The sequence below is a fragment of the Polypterus senegalus genome, chromosome 10 (genome assembly GCF_016835505.1).
Source record: "Polypterus senegalus isolate Bchr_013 chromosome 10, ASM1683550v1, whole genome shotgun sequence".
In the NCBI taxonomy this organism is placed as follows: Eukaryota; Metazoa; Chordata; class Cladistia; order Polypteriformes; family Polypteridae; genus Polypterus; species Polypterus senegalus.
In genome coordinates, this window is record NC_053163.1 from 161,781,019 (window position 1) to 161,804,619 (window position 23,601).

General features: G+C 51.8%; 1 protein-coding gene across 1 annotated transcript in view; it reads right to left on the reverse strand.

The window, feature by feature from the left end:
• The window catches only part of myo1f (myosin IF), a 60,826-nt gene extending 38,730 nt beyond the window's left edge, over nt 1–22,096 (reverse strand). The window contains exons 1-15 of the mRNA XM_039767165.1: nt 21,947–22,096; nt 20,470–20,559; nt 19,998–20,092; nt 19,540–19,627; nt 18,487–18,576; nt 14,224–14,355; nt 13,665–13,799; nt 11,129–11,261; nt 10,763–10,959; nt 8,490–8,570; nt 7,648–7,734; nt 7,250–7,336; nt 2,521–2,688; nt 2,150–2,235; nt 394–475 (exon numbers count right to left, since the gene is read on the reverse strand). Coding sequence (XP_039623099.1) covers nt 394–475; nt 2,150–2,235; nt 2,521–2,688; nt 7,250–7,336; nt 7,648–7,734; nt 8,490–8,570; nt 10,763–10,959; nt 11,129–11,261; nt 13,665–13,799; nt 14,224–14,355; nt 18,487–18,576; nt 19,540–19,627; nt 19,998–20,092; nt 20,470–20,559; nt 21,947–22,024 — 1,629 coding nt within the window. The 5' untranslated portion in view covers nt 22,025–22,096. The remainder of the gene's footprint in view (nt 1–393; nt 476–2,149; nt 2,236–2,520; nt 2,689–7,249; nt 7,337–7,647; nt 7,735–8,489; nt 8,571–10,762; nt 10,960–11,128; nt 11,262–13,664; nt 13,800–14,223; nt 14,356–18,486; nt 18,577–19,539; nt 19,628–19,997; nt 20,093–20,469; nt 20,560–21,946) is intronic.
• Nucleotides 22,097–23,601: the final 1,505 nt, after the last annotated feature.

Consider the following 23,601-nt stretch of genomic DNA (forward strand, 5'->3'; position numbering starts at 1 on the left):
GGGCCACGAAAACTGAGATCCCTCGCGTAATCCTCCGCTGCCTTGTGCCGGATTATTGCAGGGATCGGCTCCAGCTGCCCTGTGACTCTTCTCTAACTGCTGAATATGGCTGCCCGAGCCTAAAGTAAGACCCCCACAGACCCCCAGGTGACTTTGCTCCCTAACAGAGAGCTGCTTATACTTTTAACAGTGCAGCATGCGGACCACCAGGAGGAGCGCGGCCACAAGCGTCACATCGCGCAGGTGCGTCACGGGGGGACTGGCGGGGTGCCGTCACCTGTCCCGGGGTCCCCCGATGGCAGACAGAGAAGCTGATTAAGTGCAGTGAATCTGAAACAAGAGATGAATGAACAAGAAGTGCCCACCCTCCCTCAACACGGCCCGGGCTCCCACCTTGATCTTCGTGCTTGCTGTTGAGGGTCGGCCTTTCTTATCCACGCTGAGGTTCTCCGGGAAGAGCCCCCTGATGAAGTCACTGCGGAGGATGAACAAAGATGCCAGTCAGCTCACAGACAGGGGGACATGACAACCGCCTGGCCCGATGGCTCCTTCACCCCTCGTCTGTCTTCTCTTACCTGCTTTCATTACTGATGTCTTTAGTTTCGCTGACTCAGGTCAGTTATGTCCAGCTGGGAGCCTCATGCCAGCTAAAGTGCCAGTGAGGGTGAGTGTGGAGGGGTGGGGCCACCCGCCAATCACCGCCAGGTACCGCCCTATTGATGGGAGGGGCCTCTCGTAGTTCCTGGCGGCTCATTGCGTCTTTCTGTGTTTTCTTGTCTCTTGTGCTCTGCTTGTTGTGAAGTCTTTTGTGCTCTTCGGAGCTTTGGGCTTTTTTATTACTTTATTACTTTATAAAGCCCCTTTGGTGTCTAGTCGGGGGGTTGATGGTGTTTTGCAGCCCTCTAGTGGGCACTTGGACATGCAGCAGTCCTGACAATAGGCTTAGCTTGAGCAGACTGCAGATATGAATGTTGGCAAAGCCTTAATAATGCCAGCTGGATGGTAATCAGTTCATCTCTCTTAGACCACCAGGAGCCTCCCTGTCTTAGTATGCTGGTCAGTCGCTGGTCTGTTTTGGTCTCAGTGGCCTTGTGTCCATTAAAAGGAAACCCAGGAGTGCCCCCGTTAGCTGACAACTGAGGCAGATGTGGCGGGTGGGCATCTCTTCACCACCAGTCACTGCAGTGCAAATCTTCATGCATCGCAGTGCCAGTCTTTGCCAAGTCGGCCATCGCAGAACAAAGTTGGCTCATTGGGCACAAAAAAAAAAAAACTTGTGTCCAGAAATCCACAAAAATCCAAACCTGAGCCAAATTCCAAAACCCAACATTGCAAACAGAAGAGCAAAACAGTCAATGAACTTACAAAAGGGGGGCCAAATTAGAAAAGCAAGGAGACCCCAACACTGGCGCTGCCTGTCTGGAGCCTGCCGGGCCCTGAAATTAGGGGCAGGACACCCATGGGGTCACGGGGTCAACAGAGAAAGGAGAAGAGAAGAAGGTGAATAAAAATAAAGAGAAACCAGGATGGGAAAGAGGATACAAACAAAGACCCTCATTAAGAAGCCAACGGGAGACCCTGCTAAGTTTCTTGACAGCCACCAGGGGGCACTGTGGGAAGGGGCATTCCTCTTTTTAGAGGGGTTCCACCTGATCCATGGGTGCACTGCGGTGGCACCAGAGGATAAAAGACCCCACCCAGGTGAGCTGGAGTCGGGTGGGAGAGGAAGAAGAAGAGAGGGTAGAGGTGAATTTGTGAAGATAAAAGCGTTGATTCTTGTGTCTGTGAGGTTGTGTCTGGGGTGCTGCTGCGCCCTCTACAGGTCACCCACCCAGTATAAAACACACGAGAATGACTTTGTGTCTGGTGTGATGCCCCGTGTTTTGTCTTCTTCCATTTTGTGTTTCACTTGAAGATGCGCTTGATGAGTTTTAACTTCTGTGGCCACCTCATCAGCAGTTGCTATGGCAATGTGATGTCACTGGAGCGACCATATAAAGTCTGGTGGGTGTGTCCTGAGTCACCCAACATTAAGGACAACTCCTCCTATTGGTGTCCAGATCTTTAGTGTTGAAACGGCCAGCCAAGAGTAAGGGGAAGGGGAGGAGCTTAGTGTGCATTTGCATGTTTCAAGGCGTGGCATACTTACTATTCGCTGGACTGCATGAGCTCGATGAGGTCCGTGAAGAGCACATCTCGGTTGCGTTCGCAGAAGCCGTTTATGTCGTAGGACACCTGGGGAAAGACGACGAAGGTCAGACCTTTGAGGACTGGTGCCACTGGTGAAGCCCCCATCTCCTCTTATCACTAGGTAGCTGATGCCAGGCTGTCTGCCCCTTCCACAGCCTTTTAACCCCTTGGTGTGGTGGTGCTGCTCACCAATGGTTATGGCTTTGGATTTGTCATAACAGGCCATCTGCCTGATACCCGCCACCCCGATTTAAAACTCTTCTACTGTCTGTGCCCTGGACCCTTGCTCCCCTCTGCCCACCCTGCTCACCCACTCCTCCTCTGTCACACCTTGCCTGCGTAGTGGTGGACGACGAAGCCGGAGTTCCAGCTGTTGAAGTGTTCGTGGGTGCCCACTGCAGCTTGCAGCTTCTGGAGAAGTGTGCCATCTGCCCCCTCACCCTTGGCATGCATGGTGGCGCAGACATCATCCAGAACACTCATGATGCCAGGGGGGTTCTGCAAAAACATAAACAAGAGCAGCATTTAGGCATAATGGGGTCCTCCCTCGTACAGGTCAGCACTGGAGAGCGGCACATGTGCCCCGCTGGCATCAAAGCTTGCACGTCAGAAGGCTCATCGATTAGCACCTGAATGACATTTGGGTCCCCGAAAGTCAGCGGGCTCAGGTTTGGGCAGGGGGGCTGCTCTGTGGAGGTTCTCACCGTTGACCTCAGCCCCTCATGTTAGTGTGAGTCTTGGATGCTTTGAGGTGGTCCACCTTGAGAAAGGCACTAAATAGAACGAGACCCGACTAACGGGCAACTTCCTGCTCTCGCACTTCAGTCGTGCTTGCTGAATAAAGTGGAGCTGCTGATGTGAAAGGCACTATACAGTATGTAAACCGTAGGACTGCTTCTGAAAGTGACGGCTAACGATTCCTCTAATCGAGGAGACAAACACGAGAGGGACGGCTGCTTGTTATGGCCGCACTGACACTCCGTGACGTGAACTTGGCCTTCCTGAGCCCAATCTGCTCCAAAATATCTCAGGAATGCCCACTAGAGGGCGCAAACCATCAAACCCCAGCTGGCAGCAAAAAGGGCAAACATAGAATCCTTAAAAATAAAATGATCTGTTTCACAATACCACAAAATAAACTTCTGAGGAGCTCAAGAGGCCAAAGGATTTGCCTGAAAATAACAAAGACAATCCAAGGCAACCAATGTCCGGTAAACACAATTCCAAGGAGAAGTCGCGAAACGGAGGACAAAAGTGGAAAATCCAACAAATTCACAAAAGCACAAAGCTCATCCAAAATCCAACAGAATTCAATGAACCGCAGGGGACCACGTGGCTTTTCTTCAACCTTAACTGTGCTCAGGAGAGTCCCTTGATGGTGACAGGCAGGTGGCCCTCCCTCAAAACACATGGCACATGGAGAAAGGGAGATAAAGAAACAAAATGATCACCAATGTTAATATAAAAAAAATGGAGAAAACAGACAGAAAAGAGACATCTGAACCCGAAACACAATGCAGCACGAGTAAACCAGTTGGACCAGTAAAGGACAGTGACTTCATAATGGGTGAAGCTCAGCTGAGTAAGACAATCTGGGCAGCCCTTTGACAAAGGCGCTATATTAAAAGAGAAGGCTACTGGGACGTTAGGCCGTGCGGTGCGCCCGCTGTGCAGAGTACTTGAGCCCACAATGCACTGCACCGCTCCTTCTGGTCTCCGCCCCTCAGCCTTTCCTCCTCAGCCGCTGTCCATGGTGCTGAACCTGCCTGCTTCTTTTGGCTTTTGTCCCTTTTGTCCGTCACTCGGACGTCTTTTCTTTGTATTTGGACTTCTTGTTACCCCTTCAGTAATATTTTGTAAATATATTCATATTTATTCTATTTATATATTTTTGTATATTTATTAGTGAATGCTGTCCTGGCCGGCACGGTGGCACAGTGGTAGCGCTGCTGCCTCGCAGTTAGGAGACCCTTAAGGGTTCGCTTCCTGGGTCCTCCCTGCGTGGAGTTTGCATGTTCTCCCCGTGTCTGCGTGGGTTTCCTCCCACAATCCAAAGACATGCAGGTTAGGTGGATTGGCGATTTTAAATTGGCCCTAGTGTGTGCTTGGTGTGTGGGTGTGTTTGTGTGTGTCCTGCGGTGGGTTGGCACCCTGCCCGGGATTGGTTCCTGCCTTGTGCCCTGTGTTGGCTGGGATTGGCTCCAGCAGACCCCCGTGACCCTGTATTCGGATTCAGCGGGTTAGAAAATGGATGGATGGATGCTGTCCTGTTTATTTATTTCACCTTACTGTCTTTTGTGTGGGATATTTGTGTTTGTTTCCTAGGGTCCCCGGTGTTGGACCAAATGGGGCAGGGTGGGGTGGTGCCCCCCAGGCAGGCCCCCCTGACACTGCAGCCCAGCCTCATATGCCACGCCAGCGGGGTGACGTTGTGCCTACGCTTCTCTCCGTCGTCTCCTTTCTTGACACGTGGATGGTGGGAGTGCGTGTTCTCTATAGCCGAGTGCTGTCGTGTTTCAGCCAGCATGTCTCCCCTGCCTGGGGTTCAAAGTGTCATTTCTTGTTGGTGTTTCATTATTTTATGCAATTTATTTATATTTCTGCTTACTTCATTTATTATGCCCGTCTTTCTAATTGGAAAAGGTGAAGGGCTTTAGTTCTGTCCCTAGTGCTTTGTGGGCGGTCCCAGAGGGGGCGGGGCCACCTGTCCATCACCACTATTGAAGGCAGGGCCTGCCATGGGCCCTGGTGGTTCACTGAAGGCGTTGGAGCGGCGAGTCCCTGTGAGTGTCCGCGTCTTTGCTATTTTCAGCTTTGGATTTGTGCCTTGGGGCTGTAGCTGACTTTTTGAACCTCTGCTCCGTCTTGACTTTGATTTTTTGGATGCTGTATTGAGATTCGCTTTTCTTTGTTTCCTCTTTATGCTCTCTGGAGTTTTGTGCCTGCACAGGCTTTTGTGAACGTGGACCTTCTTTTAGTTTTCTCCAGATTTCCCTCGGCCCCCTGGGATTCCAGTCGGGGTATTCTGATGGTGTGTCCCCCTCTAGTGGGCCACATTGGAAGTGTTTTACAGCTGTGCTTTTTGATCTCAGCCACTTCATGGCGAGTCGTTTTTTGATCGTTGGTGTGATTAAACGTTTAAGATTTGAGACTTTTGGACTTGGCTTCATGCGCTTGTGTTGGCCTTTTGGGTCTTTCCCTTTTTCGGTTCCGTCTTGGTCTCGTTTCTTGAATTTTGTTAATAAAACGTCTAGAATATCAGAGAGCTCGTTTGCTGTTTGGGGCCAGAGGTGTATGTGGTTGCCCCCCGCCGTCCATTTGAGATCACTGAGCGGATTCTCAGGACCACCACACTAACACTGGGTAGGACCTCCTTTAGCTTTCAGAACAACTTCGTGAAGGAGATTCACCCAAATGTTGGCTTCATGACTTTGAGATTGTGGTCCACGTTGACGTCATTGTTGGTCCCCACAGGTTTGTCAGCTGCACATTCACCTCCTGTGCCACCACAAGTCAAAGGAGTTCTGCTGGATTCAGATCTGGAGCCGGGGAGGACCTCATGGCCATGGTGCCAGCTCACTTTGTGCCATGGTATGACGTCAGGCTGCATTCACGAGTAGCAGATGGGCACGCTGTGGCCATGAAGGGAAGCACATGGTCAACAATGGCAACACTCAGATAGGCCGCGGCATTCTAGAGATCATTGACTGGCATTAACAGGCTCAAAGTGTGCCCACTCCACTACACCACCACCTCCGCCAGCCTGCACTGTGGACACAAGGCATCGATTCAGCCTGCTGACCCCACCATCTGGGCGCCTCAGTAGACCCATCAGGCCAGGCCACCAAGCTCTTCCTGCCTTCGCCTGTCCAGTTTTGGTGAGTCTGTGCCCACGGCCGCCGCAGCTTTCTGTTGTCAGCTGACAGGAGTGGACCCCGACGTGGTCTTGTGCTGTTGTAGCCCACCTTCCTCAAGGTGAGAGGTGCTGTGCCTTCTAAAACGCTTTTCTGCGCGGCACAGTTGGACAGAGTGGTGACTTTGTGTCACTTCAACCCAGTCTGGCCATTGTCACTGCCCACAGAAGTGACACTCACCAGACTGTGCCACTCTGAGGAAACTCCAGAGGCTGCCGTGTGTCCAGAAATACTCTGGTGACGCAGTCACAGTCCCTGAGATCACATTTCTGGTGTTTCACGTGGACATCAAGTGAAGCTCCTGACCTGTGACTGTCATGCTGGGCGCATTGTGCTGCTGCTGCTGCCACGTGATTGGCTGATTAGATCATTACAGGCACACGCAGGCGTGCAGGTGGTCCTAATACTCTGACCGGTGGGTGTCAGCTTGAGTTCTCTCACTAGGCCGTATCTGGAGCCTTGAGGCCTGGTGTTGGAGTCAAAGAAGATGACCATGATGTGGGGGCCAGAAGTTGGCACAGCACTCCAGGTTACTTAGCTCAAGTCTCAGCGCCCTTGTCTCGTATTCTGCACAGGGGGGCTGCTCTATCCAAATCGACTTCTGGAGACGCCTAAAGACCTTCCTGAGATCAACGACGGAACGGTCAGCCGTAGCCATGAGTGGCCCCCACAGGACCATCGGGCCAAGACCAACACCTGAAGTGAAAAGTCAGACAAACCGTTCTGAAGTTCAGAGGCCTGCTAACCACCATGATGACCACCATGATGACGTGTGGACCACGTGCCTCACAGCAACCAGACACACACACAAATCTAGAGACATACAAGGTGGGGTCCAAGAAAAAATGAGGGCGCTAAGGGGGGACACGACACGTCAATGGAAGAAGAGAAGAATCTCAAGGGAAGAACCGAGAAGCCCCAACGTTAACAAACTGCTCAGCAGACCCATCAGACCTGGCCACCACGCTCTTCCTGCCTCTGTGCCCACCGCAGCCTCTTGGCGCTCTACTTCTGGCTCTTCATTTCTCCGTCTTGTTGGTTTTTGTTTCCCTGTACTCCTCCGTTCCACACACAAGACAGAAGCCCAACATGGAGCGTCACATGAATGCCCAGAATCTGAAATGCCAGCGGCCCACGTGTCTTACCAGCTTATTTTCAATCAGGTCGCAGACCACTTTGTTGTTAAAGTACTCAATTGGGGTCCACTTGATGCCCTCCTGCACGTACTCCTCCTAAAAACGAGGGAAATGGAGAAAGGTGAGCAATGCAGCCAATCACAATGGAGACACTGCCCTCACCCCTTTTGTGACTGCCAGTCATAAAGGGGTTGACACAAACTCCACCCCCTCAGTTACAGCCAATCACAGAGCACGATGAGCTGGCTGACCAGGGCCAAGCCAAAGCCACAGAGAGCCCCGGGGTTCAGGGTCTTCAGAATGTCTCTGACTTGTGAGGTTAGTGGCACCGCCATTTTAGACAAGGAGCGCCCCTTGAGGTGTTCAGGGCGCAAGCTGGGCTGCCACCTAGCCATGCCAGGGCTCACCTGCTCCGCCTTCAGCGTCAGCTCGATGAAGATCTGCTGCAGCTTCTCGTTCACAAAGTTGATGCAGAACTGCTCAAAGCCGTTTTTCTAGTGAAACAGAAAGAATGTCAGTTTAGAGCACTCGACACGTGGCGCCCCCTAGTGCCCGGCCCTGTGCACACATCACAGGCAGAATGTCAGCTCCCAAATAAACCCTTCATGCTTCAGGTAATTTAAAGTACCAGTTGAGGGGTTGGCGCTGCTGCTGGACACAAATCCTAGTGGACTGTGCACATTCTCCCGGTGCCCATGTGGGTGTGAGCTAACTGCCAGTTCCAAACTGGCCATCATGGGAGTGGGCCGTGTGATGGCCTGGCACCCTGCTCAATGCTGCGTTCTGCTGGGATGGGCTCTGGCCACCTGTGACCCCAAAATGGTTTGAGGATATCATGTTATAGGAAAATAAAATGCAATGATTGGCTTTCTTTAATGCATTATCTAACAAGTCTGAATTCATTATGAAACAATTCAACTGTAGCGGGCTATCAGGACCACCCGGGTGGCATGGGACTGAGTGGTCACATTCAAGAGAGTGCCCCCATTACATACAGCTCCAGTGTGACCATCGAAAGGCACTATAAATGCTAAGGGTGTCCTGTAGAGAAATGCTCTTCGGGGAGGGGGCACTGGGCCATGGCACTGGGGGGTGTGTGGCCAGCAGGGGGCAGCAGGGGAGCCAAAAGGCTTTTAACAGCACTTGGCTCTTGTGGCCAAAGAAGCTCGGGACCTAAAGATGCCTACTGGTCTTAAAGTGTCTGATTTGGTGGGATTCGTGATGGGGGCCTGGAGGTCACCCGAGTTACCTTAAAGATTTCGAAGCCGTAAATGTCGAGCACCCCGATGCTGTACTCCTCGTAGGGCTTCTGCATGGCCTTGTTGATCGCCTGGAAGATGAGAAGAAACTGGGGTGAGGGCGAGCCACACGTGGGCACACACACACACACACACACACCAGTGCACCCCAACAGACAAGTATAGACAAGTGTGCACACACACACTCACACTCACACACACCGTCACCATCTCACTCACTCCCCCTTGCACTGCTGCTGACTTCACGCCGCCCTCTCCAGATGCCCACAGATATCAGTGAATCAACAGCAGCCTTTTGGGGTGATGCCATCGGGTCCCCACAAGTCCCTGCCCTCATTAAGTCTGCTTGCTCTTTTGTGCCCTTTGATGGCGCCGGCTAGGACGTCGGTGGCCTGTTTGCTTTGTGACCGTCTAGTGAGGGGCTTCAATGTGATTTGAAGATCGAGGGCGGCCTTAGTGGATGTGACTGCGAGGGGCTCACTGTGGACACAATAGGCCATCATAAAGAGGCAGGAGGGAGTGAAGAGCCGTTAAGACAGACAGGCTGGACGCCAGTGGATGGGTGGGCGCAGCACATGGCAGAGACGGGGTGGGGACGAGCCTGAGAATGAAAGGAAGCAGGCAGACTGGGTCAGGTGATGATAAGGAGGACACCACTGGGGGAGACAAACCCTACGTGTGGAGAGAGAGCGCTCGGTGGGCCCCAGAAAATACAGAATGGCACAGGGGGGGCACACGCTACACTGGTGAAGCCCCTCTGGCCGAATGCTGATGGTAAATCTAGAGGTACAGCCGTCAAACCGATACAAGACAACGGCTCTGGGATTATCGTGAGTGACTGAGAAGACCAGAAGGTAATGACGTCAGTGGCAGGCGAAAGGACAAGACTGGAAATGAAAAGAAGTCGAGGAAACAAAGAGAAAAAAAAAAACGAAGACAAAACGAGAATCAGAAAACCGAAACGAGCCTCAGCCTTGGCCTGCCGACGCTAAGAGATTTGTGTTACTGTTTCTAGTGGGACGTCGGCGATCGGCGTCATGTGACCTGAACACACAAGGGGATACACAAATTATAACAGAAATACGGGGACTAACTGGCACTGCTGGCCTGGCGCGGTGAAGCCCTCCTGTCCCACCATGGGTACCTGGCATTTGACTGCTGCTGTCTCAGGCAGTGGTGTCACAGGGTGTCACAGGGTGCAGACCACACTGAGTGACAGCCTTATAGAGGGTGACACCAACAGGACTACCTATTACAGTTTTGGGCGGAAATCGCAAAGGGGGGGCCGCTACCCTCCCATTAAACAATCGAGTCTCCCTTTTGATGGAATGGTCGAGTGCCCGCGTGCCATTAAGAGTTGGAACTCCTGCACTGCATTACATGGCCAGCTACCTGCACGCTGCATCATTCAAAGAATCACAAACTCTGTCACCAAGTCACCCTGGGCATGTGGGGGTCTTATTCTGCTGTAAGAGTGGGCTGGCAGCCCAACCCGGCTGGGACGTCCAAGAAATGGGCTTCTTTAGGGCACTGCCTCCCCCAGAACACCAGGTGGCAGCTCCCCTGGATTGCAGCTGTGCTCCAGATTCTCACAGGGCACCATGGCACTCAGAGTTCTTATCTCAGCCCTGTTGGGTACCATGGGTGCCGGCAGGAGGTTCTGTGAAAATGGAGGAGCCGTATGGCATGGGGCTAACCCAGAAGTGCCTGGAGACCACGTGGACAGAAGAGCAGAAGCACTTCCAGGCTGGCCAATGTAAAAGGACGTGCCAGCCTCACAGGGCCGAGCCAGACTTGGGTGGAAGGAGCGGAGGAGAAAGAGACCAAGAGACAGAGAGGGAAGAATGACTGTGTGCTGTGCCAGCTACATACCTGTGGCTGTGGGGGTGGCAAACGCTCAAGGGAAGCGTTTTCTGAAATAAATAAGCTCTTTGTGCCCAGTGCCTGTTGTGTTGGGTTTGGGCAGCATGAGCGCCCTCTAGTGTCCACACCGGCCTTGCTTACTGTGCTGCCTAATGCCAGCACTAGTGATGCCACTGGTCTCAGTCTTCCCAGAATTCAGAGATGAGCCAACAGCAGTTGAAGTTTCCTGGCAGCGCCCCCTACTGATCATTTCCTTTCTCCACATTGACAGCTACTCTTTACTCGCACACACACACACACACATCTGGACTCACAGCCTCCACTCGTCCCCCTACTAAGTCCCCCACAGCCCCTCCGTATTTCTAGTACTGGACCACCACACTGGACCTGTTGAGCTCACCTCCACCAGAAAGTCAAAGAGCCGTGCATATAGCGCCTTTGACAGGGCATCGCGCGTATAGCAGGCCTGCTCCCTGTTCAGGGTGACGTCAATCGATTCTGATTTGCCGACCCCTTTAATGTCCATCTTGCGGCTGGTGAGTTTCTCATTGAGGCGGTTCTGGTCGATGCCCAGAAGGTACGCTGGGAAGGCCAACACTGGCAGACAGAAGAGAGCGAGTGCCCGGTTAGTTTAGTCAAACGCACTTAGTCCACTTACCGCCAGTCACCGGTCTCTCTCTCTCTCTCTCTCTCTCATCACTCGTCATGCAGCTTGGTGGTCCAATCAGAACACAGTGGATGTGGGCGGGGCTTAGGGGTGACTTACAGTCCAGGCTCTCCACCTGCGCATAGTTGCCCACTTCGATGAACGAGATGTTCCCCAGGTGCAGGATGCCAGCCACGATTTGGAGGGTGTACCGCTGCTCCGTGGGGGAGATGCCAATGACTTGCATTGCTTCCTGAGTAAGAAAGGAAAATAAAACAGAAAATCTCGACAGCAAGATGGGCATGAGGCGGGCACTGCCAGGCAACACTCTTATGCTAAAATAATTGCATTTCTGCTCACTAAATGCACTTCCAGTTCTGAGCCAATAATGAAAAACAAAAAGGAATGTAAAGAAAAAATAACATCACATCATCAGGACCAAAGGGACACACACAGACACACGCAGGACACGGGAATGAGCCCAAGTCCAAATGCCATTTGCCCTGCTTGGGCACAATCTGAAGAGCATCAAAGTGTGCCAGCTGCTGTAGGATGAAGGACGTCTGCACAAGGACTGGCAGGAGACGGAGGAGCAGAGACGACAGCAAGCAGGAGAATTGAAAACCGAAGAATGGGCAGAAGGTCAAAACCGGCGGGCAAGGAGATCGTCCGTCAAACTCAAAACGCAATTGAAAAAGTCGAAAACAACAGCAGGGGTTCAAAAAAACAGAACGACAAAATGAAGATCTGCCAATACAAGGCGTACCCATCAAGAGATGCCAGGGTGATCTTTGTGTCGTCGTCACAAGTGAGTGCAATTCTGGGCCAGATCTCCATAGCAACGCACTACACGGGAAACAAAACGTGACGAAACGGGATGAACCTTCTAAAAAGAGGGTCTGAGACAAAATCAGAGCCCATAAATGAATTCCTTGGGGCTCAAAACCTTACAATCCCGAAACAGATTAGTGGGAGCGGCACCAAAACTCGTCAAAGTTGGACAAGGGTGGGCTCGCCGTGTTTATTATGGGATGGCCTACTTTGTCACTCACGCGCACGTAAACACACGCGTGTTGTGTTTGTGTAATATTGTGACACTGATTCGTGATTTTCCCATCATGCATTGTGCTGACGCTGCTGTTATCTGCCTTGTCTCCTGTATGTGGAGCCCAAGGGTGCGGGGCCCCCCAGTTTTACAGATATTTGAGTGGGAAGCTCCAGTCCCACTTTTTGGATCCCTGCTTCTGATGAAAGTTTCTCAGTTTTGTGAAGTTTGCATTTCCTGTCGTTCTTCTCGAATTGTTGGGCTGCTCTGCCTCTTGAAATTCTCTCAGAAATATCGGAGTATCGTCGCACTTGGCTGGCGGTTTGTCCTGTGCCTCTCTCTGCGTCTCCTGGTGCGTTTGTGAGGTGACTTCTGAACACTTTAAAGTCACTTCGCTGTCCGGGGCCCCCCTACCCACCAGTTTGTGAAGCCCCCCCACCCACATACCATTGGGCTCGTCCTGATGTCCGGTTAGGCAAGCGTCTTGAGGCTTGGGGTCAAGGGGGTCTTATTTCTTGTCCCGCCACACCTGAAAACTCCTCATTTCTCCACCATCTTTTTTGCAGGAAATGAGCAAAAGGTTTAGAGCAGAAATGATCTGGGGGTCTGTGCAGGGCACATCAGCTGACCCCCCTAATGGGGGTTATGAGGGCTCGAAGCTCCTGCTTTTCACAAAACTGTGATGTTGATGTGAAGTTGCTGATGTTGAATGAGATCTTATGTTTGATATTTTGATTCTTCAGCGGGGGTCCTAGCCCCCCCCAGCAGCCACTTCTGGAAGGTTACAAACCGAAGCATGTGGGGTATCATATTATGAATATGAGGCTATTTTTGATTTCTGTTCCTTTACGAACCCACCACGGACCTTCATCAGAGGGTGAAAATGAGAACATTTAGACTTGAAACATGTAAACTGAAGCTCACACTTGAACGTTTCCAAGATCTGACGCAGCTCTTCTTGCTTATTGAGTCAATCCTCGCCCTTCTTATGCCAGTTCAGACTGCTTGGCCTGCTTTCTGGGTTTGTGGGGGCCGCGGGCCTGCGGTGTGAGTTTGTGGTCGGGCCTATGAGGAGGGCAGGGTGGCTTTTATGTATTTGATTTATTTGTTTTTGTACGTTTTGAGGTCCACACCTGAATTTAGGGTTTATGTGTGTCAGATCTTCACAATAAGGGACTACCCCACCCATGAATGGCACAGTGTGCCCCGTGTTCTTTGTAGTGATTGCTGACGTTATTTCTCGTCTTTTCTGGAGAAACTGACTGAGCAGGGCCTACAGCCGTCATGAGGTGAATCGGCCCACCAGCCGTCCTCTTGTCTCACAATCTTCTGCTTGATGCCAAGTAAACCCTGCTAGGAGGTGGCATCCTCACCCTACTGCTCCAGCAGTACAATAAGGAAAGGAACCATAAATGCAAAAACCCAAAAGTCCCACCAAGGAGTCAAAGCCCAACAGCAGATTCGAAAAAATCCAAAGGCTGAAATGGGAACACGAAAGACGGGGCCGTCGACCCAACTTACGGGGGCCTGACACTTAAGGAATGGGCAACGACGGGAGGGTAGAGAAGAGGGTAACGGCGAATCCAGAGGGGGCGACAGCGAGCCACTCACCATCGTCTCCTGGAAGTCTTTGCTGTCGACGGTGCCATCCACTTTGTAGGTGCCAGACTGGTTCAGGTAGAAGTAATAATCGGGGGTCATGATGCCCAGGGTCTCCATCTGCTCCTTGGTGGCTCCTTCTAAGAGCTGGCAGAGAACAGCACAGTGTTAGTCAACTGGCCACCTTAGAATACTCGAAAAGAAAAATCGTTACATTCCCTGGGAGGTGGCAGTGCTGGTGAGGAGACCAGGGGGCAAATCTGGGGTCCCCTAAGTGTGGAGCTTGTGAGTCCTTCATTTTGGATGGGGCAGGTGGGGCACTAACTTGGCTCAGGTGTGTTTGTGTTCACCCTGTGAAAGACTGGCACCCAGTCTTGGTATTGTTCCTGCCTGATGCCCTTTGCTTGCTGGGGTGGTCTCCACACACCACATACAGTATGTGACCCTGGCCAGCAGAGGGGCTTCAGTGAAGGCACACTCATCTGGTTGCAGGGGGTGTAATTGTGACCTGTCCATCCTGAGCTGGGACCTTCGAGGGTGGAGGACCACCTGACACCTGAGTGCCTCTTACCTGGTAGAAGATGTGGAAGTTCCTCTCGTTCTCGTTCTGGTTCACCACCCGCGATTTCTCCAACAGGAAATTTGAAATTTTCCCTCCGTCCGGCTCACCTCCGCGGCTGAACTGGATCTCAAAGTACTTGCCCTGGAATCAGATGGACAAACGTCACACGACGTGGGGGGTAAAGACGAGAAACTGTCACCAAGTTGAATGTTCTTCTCTGATTCTACTGATGATGTACAGTAAGCTTCTATAAACGTTTTAAGGGTCTCCTAGCACTGCAGACTGTAAGAAGCAACACGGACCACCAGATGACAACATCAAGAGGCGGGATGGTGCAAGACCAGGACACCAAAGCCAAGCGTGTGCGTGTGTGTGAGTGTCACTTCTCAGGTAAAGGGTCCTCGCGTTTCTCTTTTGAGTGTCACCTGTTTGGGACGTTTCACCTTCGACTTTTCAACCTCACGTTTTCTGCTCCCAATTCTGATCCAAGCTGCCCTCACATCCACAAAGGCTGAGAAATGAAATCTGTCGGCATGACAACAGCAGCGGCGCTCTGAGCATGGTGGTCCGGCCGCACCACTCGTCCCTTACACAGCTCTTGTCCTTTGACTTTCTTGAAAGCCCACATTGAGTTCCTGAAGAACAGAAGATGCTCTCAGTCCTGGATGGCAGCCAAGACCCCTGTGGCTGAGGGCGTGCGGTTTTGAGTCCTGTGGTCGGCTGAATGGCACTGGGGGTGGGGGGGGGATTCTCACCACTTCCCCTTCCTGCTTCCACCAACACCGCCTGGTGACGTGACGTGCAGTGGGCCGAAATCCCCTGCCATCTGCTTAGAGGGACGTAAAAAGTGTTGTTGACGTCACTGGTCTTCTTGGCCCAGTTCACGTCACAATGTAACACAATCATTTGTCACGGTCACCTTAGGGGATTAACGTTTGGATTTTTCAAGCCACATTTAGTTTTTTCCCTATTATGGTAAACCTTCAGTTGTTTTGGAGTGAAGCACCTTTTAGAAATTACAACACGGGACGTCCCAACCCTGGTGCTTCAAAACGGCCGAAAGGACGAGGAGATGAAGGAGAGGGACAAGGAGATGTCTGACGCTGGCAAGGGCCAAAAATGCGAACATCAAAACCAAAAAATACGAGTGAAGACCCTCAATGTCAGGCGTCATAAAGCTCACGGTGCTGTGAAAAAGTATGTGCCCCCCTCCCTGATTGCCTTTATGTTTCATTGTTTCTGATCTGAAGACACGTTTAGTAGAATATGAACGTCAGGGCTTGGGGTGGTGGTGGGCTGTCTTGGCCTCTTCAGCACTGGGTGGAGGATGGCACCTCTGGATTGGCAAACTAGGGAGGTGGTCTCCATCTGTAAGAAAGAGGACTGGAGGGGAGCTCCATCTTTAGGGGGGGATTACACACCTCAGCCTCCCTGGGACAGCCTGTGCCAGGGATCTGGAAAGGAGCCTTGGATTCTGGAGGAACAATGTGGATTTCATCTCAGCTGTGGAACACTGGAGCAGCTTTATACCCTCATATTGAGGAGTCAAAGTGAAAAGGCATACGACCGTGTCTGTCGGGGTGTCCTGTGGGGGGCGCTTTGGCTCTGCTCTTGTGGGCAATTTGGTCTCCACAGTATACAACTGGCATGAGAGTGGGGTTCAGGTCGCCAACGGTAAGTCAGACTTGTTTCTGGTTGGTGTCGGACTCTGCCAGGGCTGCCCTTTCTCTCTAATTCGGGTCACCATTTTTAGGCAGAGCCAAGTAGTGAGGGGGTCCAGATCGGTGACCTAAGGATGACAGCTCTGTTTTTGCAGATGATCTTCTCCCACTGGTTTCGCTAGGCTGTGACCTTAGTGATGCACGGCGGTTTGCAGCTGAGTGTGAAGTGGCCAGGATGAGGCTCTGCACCTCCATGTCCGAGATTGTGGATCTCAGCTGGAAAAGAGTGGAGTGCCCTCTTCAGGTTGAGATGAGGAGTTGAAGTGTCTCAAGGTCTTGTTCATAGGAGGGGGTGATCGGCCGGTGGGCTGGAGCAGTGTCTGTAGTCGTGCAAATGTTGTGCCCGTCAGTCATGGTGAAGAAAAAGAAGAAGCCAACCAAAGGCAAAGCTCTCGATTTACCAGTCCACCTCTGTTCTTACCCTAACCTATGGCCACAAGCTTTGGGAAGTGACTGAAAGAACGAGAAGTGGTGGAAGTGAGCGTCCTTGGTGGGGTGTCTGGATGACAGATGGGTTGAGGAGCGCAGACATTCAGGAGGAGCCGCTGGTCCTCCACACTGGGCTGGGCTGCTCACTTGGATGCCATCTTGAGGTGCCCCAGATGTGCCCACCAGGTGGAAGGATTATATTTGCCAGCTGACCTGGAGACACCTCGGTATCCCCCCGGGGGGGGAGGGGGTTGAGGGAGGTGGTGAGATGTCTGGGTGTCCTTGTGTAGACTGCTGTCCCTGTGACCCTGATAGGTGACAGAAAATGGAGGGATGAATTGGCAAACGGCGACCTGAGTAAACACAACACCCACTTTTAAATGGCCAATGGGTTTGTTGAGGGGAAAAAGATCACCAACACATCTGGCACCCTTGTGAAAAAGTAATTGACCCCCTACATGTAAGACTTGGCTGTGCACCTTTAGCAGCAGTCAAACACTTCTGGCGACAGGAGCTGACACTTTGGAATCTCAGTGGAGAAAATTTGACGCTGCCACAGTTTAGGGGGGCAGATACTTTTTCACATGACTGGTACTGGTGTTGGTGAGCTTTTTTCCTTCAATAAATCGAATGACAATTTAAAAACCGATTGTGTTTTGTATTTTAATGAAGTGGTTTGGAGATCAGAAGCGATTTCATTGTTATGAATAATAAAAAATCGAGAAAGTCAGGAAGGGGGGCAAATACTTTTAAACGGCGCGGTAAATAAGGCTTCACTCCAATAACTAGGCCTCAAAACGCCAGCGAGGCCTTGAATCGTAAGCCCATCCTGCAGAGCTCAAAGTAAGCCTGGAAGAGGGGGACGGGACAAGTCCCCCGGCCCACCTGACAGACACAAGCCACAGTAACTCGAAGTCCTCCGTGCTCTCCAACCTGGACACACAGAAGCCATCTCAATGGTGGCACAGGACACGACACGCCGCCATATCAATGCTCACACATTACAGCTGGTGCCAAGCAATGAAAGCACAAAATGGTGTCCCCAAAGGGGACATTGAGGGCCAAATGGCAATGTAATGACATCATCAGAATAATGATGCCAAAAATGGAGTGTCCCCTGCAACACGTGACAACAAAATGTCCATTATCACTGACAACGCTCAGCAGGGCAGTATAAAGAATCGTCATAATCATCTTCGCTGTGTCATCGCTGTCCACTTAGCCCGTCCTTCACAGACACAGCAACCAAACTGAAAGCGGAGGAATAATCCAGCATAACACAAGATGACAGGCTGGGACCGGCTTAGTCCAGTCCAGGGTCACAGAGGGCTTCAGTCTACCCCTGGACAGGGCACAGTGCCCCCTTGTGGACACACCCACCCCCAATTCACCCCAGGCCGTTGGGATAGGGCTGGATGACCAGCAGAGAACGTGCAGCCTCCACCCGGTCTTTGAACCCTGGACGTCAATCTGTGAGCCGAGTGAACGTGAATCTGCTTGAGTCACATGACTGATGACTAATCTGGGCCATACCAGGGTGAGTGTGGCGCCAGGCCATGCCAGGGTCGCCACGTGGTGGCAGGTACCTGTTATCGTCACACAGCTCCTTGGCATGGAGGCCCCTCTGAACATCACAACTGGCACCACAGACGTCTTTAAAGCATCACTGGACCCCGATGGAGGTGGTGGTGGTGGTGGTCTAACCACACTAGAGCAGGACTTGCACCCCACCTGATTCACAGAATTCCACTTCTTTAAGCCACTGGGCTGAAGCTGCCACACAGAAAAGATGAGCGGGTGGCAGCATAACTTTGAGACCCCCGCTCACCTTCATGACACAAAGAGCGGTCAAGTTGAAGATCTGAGCCTCGGCCGCCGATGGGCAGCCGTGCCCTCCCTTTGCCCGGCCACCTCAGTGAATGGAGAAAACAGGCTGGCCAGCTGGCAGGGTGAAGTCACAGAAGAAGGGGGACAAAGATGACAATGACAATGGGAATGGGCACAGGGAGCTGGACACCATACTGGATGGGGGCACAGGTGCCCCGTACCAAAGATAAGGCCTGCAAAGCTGTCAATTGGCACTGTGCTTACTTCAAACAGGAATCATAAAATCCAAACTCACAAATCTGCTGGAGTTGTTGTTGCGGACCGTCTTGGCGTTCCCAAAGGCTTCCAGGAGAGGGTTGGACTGCAGGATGATGTCCTTCACGTGCTGGAAACAAAAGAAAAGGTGGGACAAGGAGTGAGTGGACCACTCGTACCCAGTGGTGGGCGTGCCGTTTCTCAATGTGGAGACCCAGCGGCCTTGAGTCCGAAAGACACGCAGGCATCACGCTGGAGCAGAAGAGGGAAAGGAAATCGGGAGAAACGCGGCGGGAGGACGCAGTGAGGTGGACCCTCGTCTTTGAGCACATCTCAGACTGGTGGCTGCCACAAGCGGGCGCTGCAAACCCCACACCTCATGGAGATCATCTTGTGGTTGGCACGGCGTTGTGTGTTTGGGATGACGGAGAGGAGTCGGGAGTAACGAGAAGAAGAAGACGTTAATAGCAGGGAACTTGGCACTGAATGAGGGGCACCAGAATTCAAAATGAAAGAAATGGAATAATAAGAACAACTACAAGACGTAAAATGTACCTCATAATGAAGAGAGTATAAAATGATAATAAAATCTTACACAATAATAAGAATGATAATAACAACACTAATTAATTAAAGTATCTATCTATCTATCTATCTATCTATCTATCTATCTTTCTATCTATCTATCTATCTATCTATCTATCTATCTATCTATCTATCTATCTATCTATCTAATTAGCAGATTAACTCTTCATTTTATATAAGCTTCTTATTTTATTGATTTTATTAATTCCATCCCTCAATTCTCAATTCTTTTGATCCCCCAAATTAGCTGCTTTGCCTCTTTTCTGACTGCAGGCCATCACCCAATCAGTCAATCAATGAGCCAATCAGATCCCAGCCTGATAAATGAGTGGCCCCGCCCCTGCTCGCTGCACCTCCACGATTCCAAGTCGGCCATTTTGTGTCCCGAGTGCCCAGCTCGACGGCGGCCCGCTATGCCTCTCTTTCTGTTGTACACACACACAGGTGACTGAGTGGTCGATCGAGTGATGGCGTCCCCCTCGTCCACTGTCACTGGCAGTGCGCTCACCTGAACCTTCTGGCCTCCGCCCGACACCTTGGAGATGTATCCCATGATGTATTTTGCCGCCACCGTCTTTCCGGCTCCACTTTCACCACTGTGAGGAAGAACATGAAGGTGGACAGCGTTAGTGAGGGTCATGCCACCCATGGACTAGTGACGTTAACCCTTTGCCCTCCCACCTTCATCTTGGTCATGTCTTCGTCAGGTGGCACATCCTGCCCTGTCACACTTGTTCCCAAACACCTACTTGATTATGTTGTTGTTGCCAGAAGGTCCAAGTAGATGAACACAAAACGAAGGGCAAATCAACCCAAAGAGCCCAGGGAGCCCTGCTGGGATTCAAACTTGGGGGTCTCCTGACTTGACCCCAATGTGTTGCGGTTCTCACTGAGTGTCCTGGGCACCCCCTTGTGGTAAGCCCTTTCCCACACACCCCTCTGCGGAGTCCCCTGCCACCTCCATACCTGATGATGACACACTGGTTCTCGCTGTCGATCATCATGTTCCTGTACATGTTGTCAGTCAAGGCGTAAATGTGCGGCGGGTTCTCGTACTGAGCCTGCGAAGAGAAAGGGGCAACATGTCAGACGGGAGGGAGAAGGGGCGGGAACGGTCCCAGGACACCAAAGCTGGGCACCATGTCACTGACTCAGCCTGGCACTTTGGGGTGAGAGTGGCTGACGAGCAGCATTCTGGCACCACCTAGTGGTGGAGGGAGTCATCCATCCTAAGACACTTTGAGCAGACATCCCAGAATAGACGAGGCTTATTCATTCCACTGGCAGCATGGGGAATGCCAGGGTGTACGGGCAACGTGGGAGCAGTTCTTTTATAAAAGATAATGTCCTGATGTACAAGGAGACTCCAGTGATCCTCTGCCCAAACCTCGACCGGTGGTCCCCCGTACGGCATCTGCAGGAAAGAAGGAATACTCACGGCCCCCTGGTACAGCTCGACCTCTCTGTCCGTGAAGTAGGGCATCTGCTTGAAGGGGTTGACCGAAATGAGCACTGAGCCGATGTAAGTCTGTGGGGGGAACGAGTCAAGGAACCCGTGGTGCTGAGTTACAAGTGCCCTCTGACTACGGGCAGGACCAGCTGGGCAGGGCAGGGCAGCTCTTGGCTTTGTCACAAACTGCACCAGACACACACACACACACACTTCGGACCTGTGAAAGCAGAGGGGTTCTGTGTGTGCTGCCTTGCACACGCACACGCACACACACACACACACACATCCAGACACACACACACACACACACACACACAGACACACACACACAGACACACACACACAGACACACACACGCACACCGTGTGTATTCACAGACTCTCATGTTTGCACACTCTCTATTCACATTCTGCCCCCTTTGGCCTGCTTTCAGTACACACACACAATACCCCCACCCCCCTCCACACACACACACACACCAACTGCCCCCCATGTGTGTCCACTTCCCAAAGTCCGTTTCCTTTAAAAGAGGGAAGTTTCTATTTGCCGACTCATGTGAAACAGGAACCTCTCCACCTGAGTGTCCCTGCGGGTGTACGGCTTGGGCTGGTGGTGGCAGTTGGGGGGGTCTCAGAAAATCCCCCCTGGCCCGTCCACTGGCTGACCTTTCATGGTGTGTGACACAAAGCTGGACTTGCTGCCCCACATGATGTCCACATAATGATAGGCGCCAGAATTTGTTCCTCTGCTGACCACTGAAAATGGGCAAAGCTGCAGGCACCTGCTGTGGGGGCCTTGCCCATTGGCCACCAACCTCCCTCTGCACCCCTGCATGGGAGCGGCCATCAAAAAGCTTCTGGAAACTGCGGGAAGAGGGCACCTGCCCCCCCCTCACATGTGTAAATACACACCAAGAGCCACGCAAACACACACACTGCTATATTGGGTCACAAAACCAGTGCTGTTGGCATCACTTACAAGTGGCACATCACAGACCCTCATAGCCCACCCACCAACCAACTGTCAGCCCCATTAAAAATTACCCCCTAAAGGCCACCAAGAGGCAGTGTTGACCTGAGGAAACCTGTGGGCTTTAGTGGCAGGAGACCCTCTTTTCTCAGGGCCCCACCTGGCTATTCCTCAGGTAGGCAGTGCTTGGCACCTCAGAGGGCAACCTCATCAGAATGCTACAGGTGTGCCCATTGTTTGGTCCACTACATAAAGCCCCCATGTGTGGTATGAATGAGCCCCCCACTAGTGCCCCCCTAATATCTGCCTTCCATACCCTGTGCCCATTTTAAATGGCAAATGACCTTCAGCCCCTATCAGGTCTCCTTTATTGTCATCTCTGGGCTCCCCTGTCTCTCCTTTGCCCTTGCCCATCAGAGGTGACCCCCCCCAGCCCATCTGGTTTCACCACCAGTGGTCTTTTCACCCCTTCTGGCTCATAAGTGAAGGATACAAATATGTAGTCGTCGTTGTAGCGTTTCTTGAGGTTCTCCACGATGGCGTCATCAGTGATTTTGGACAGGAGGACCATATCATCCACTCCGCTCTGCTTGACATTTTGGCTCTGCCAGTGGTATTTGCTGCCCTAGAAGACAAAGCGGGAATTGAGTGATGCTGTCACTTTAGAAGGTCAGTGCCCCTGGTAGCCTGTTGCTGGCTTTCTTTAGTGCCTTCACATGTGCAGACCAGCTTTGTTGAGCATCTCCTGTGCCCCTCTTAGTGCCCGACACATTGGGGGCGTTGGCCTTTTTGTCCAGCGCACATGATATTGACTTGGCACTGTGCTCATAGGTAAACCACCTGCTTTACCCAGGCACCTCTTCAAGCACCTCATCCACATTCTGAGATGCTATGCCAGCTTGGCACTTTTAAAGACACTCCAGGCAAATCTACTAAAGTAGATTTGGTGCTGATGACCATCGGACCCTCTTGGTCCCCCACTAGAGCCCCCCTCATGACTTCCTTTCACATTGACTTAACAAGGCAAGAAATCCATTCCTTGAGGTCACAGACCCCAATTTAGGCACAAAGAAGTCCAAACAACGCCCAAGGAGAAGCAGAAAAAGAAAAAGACGAGGAGCCCTTGATAAAGAACTCATGACAGCCAGAGGGTAATCCGTGTAAATACGATGACTGGTTTAGAAGAGAAAGGCCAACAACGACTTGTCTGACAAGGCAATCCGAGGACGGAAAAGTCCCAAAGCGGAATCCGAAGATCAAACACCAGACACTGAAGTGGAGCAACACGGCAACGAGCCACTGAAGGATCTGAGCCCGGCATTGGACCATAAAGAGAGGGGGCGGTCCTTAACAAGTGACATCAGGCTGGCCCTGCCTCTTCAGATGAGGGTTGCCACTGGGATGAGGGCAGTCCATCAGCAGTGACATCAGGGTGCCCCCCCAACGAGGATGAGGGTGGAACGAGCACTCAAGGTGTCATTCTGGTCGTCTCCCATCAATGCCTCAGACTGTCCCCAGATGTCCAGCACCATTTCAGAGGGTGCTAGTCGGCCAGCCCGTGAGAACCGTCACTTAATTAGCCTCTCATGTAATGACACGTCTGCTAAGGGACATCAGAGAAGTAAGCAGAAGGTCAGTGGCGTCTTCTGTCAGGCCCAAAAACTGAAAGTGAAGATCAAAGTCAGAAGTCCGATCTACTGAAGTCTAATTGGGAATTCATAATCCCAGGACTGGTATGGAATGGTCCATGCAGGTCATGTTACACATCACCAAGCCCGATCCCAGGACCGGTTAAATGACACTGTACTGGGGGTACATTGGGGGTCCGGACTAATATGAACACAAGGCTACTAAAGGACCTCCCCCCACCCCTCCCTCTCTCTCTCTGCCATTTTCCATCTCCTTTGGCATCCATACTCAGTCAGGCCAGGCTGACTGGAACCATGCAGAGGGCACGATGGGTCAAAGGCCAAGCAGACTAATAAGAGGAGGGGTGAGGACAGGATGAGCTGTGACTCCGGTTGCAGTGACTTTGTTGTCACACTCTTCTATTTGGGCAAATCTTAATCAATAAATGTCCACTTGTGGTGCTCCATCTTGTCACCCAAGGTCATGTGACAAATACAAGGCAGTGTAACACAAGAAGAC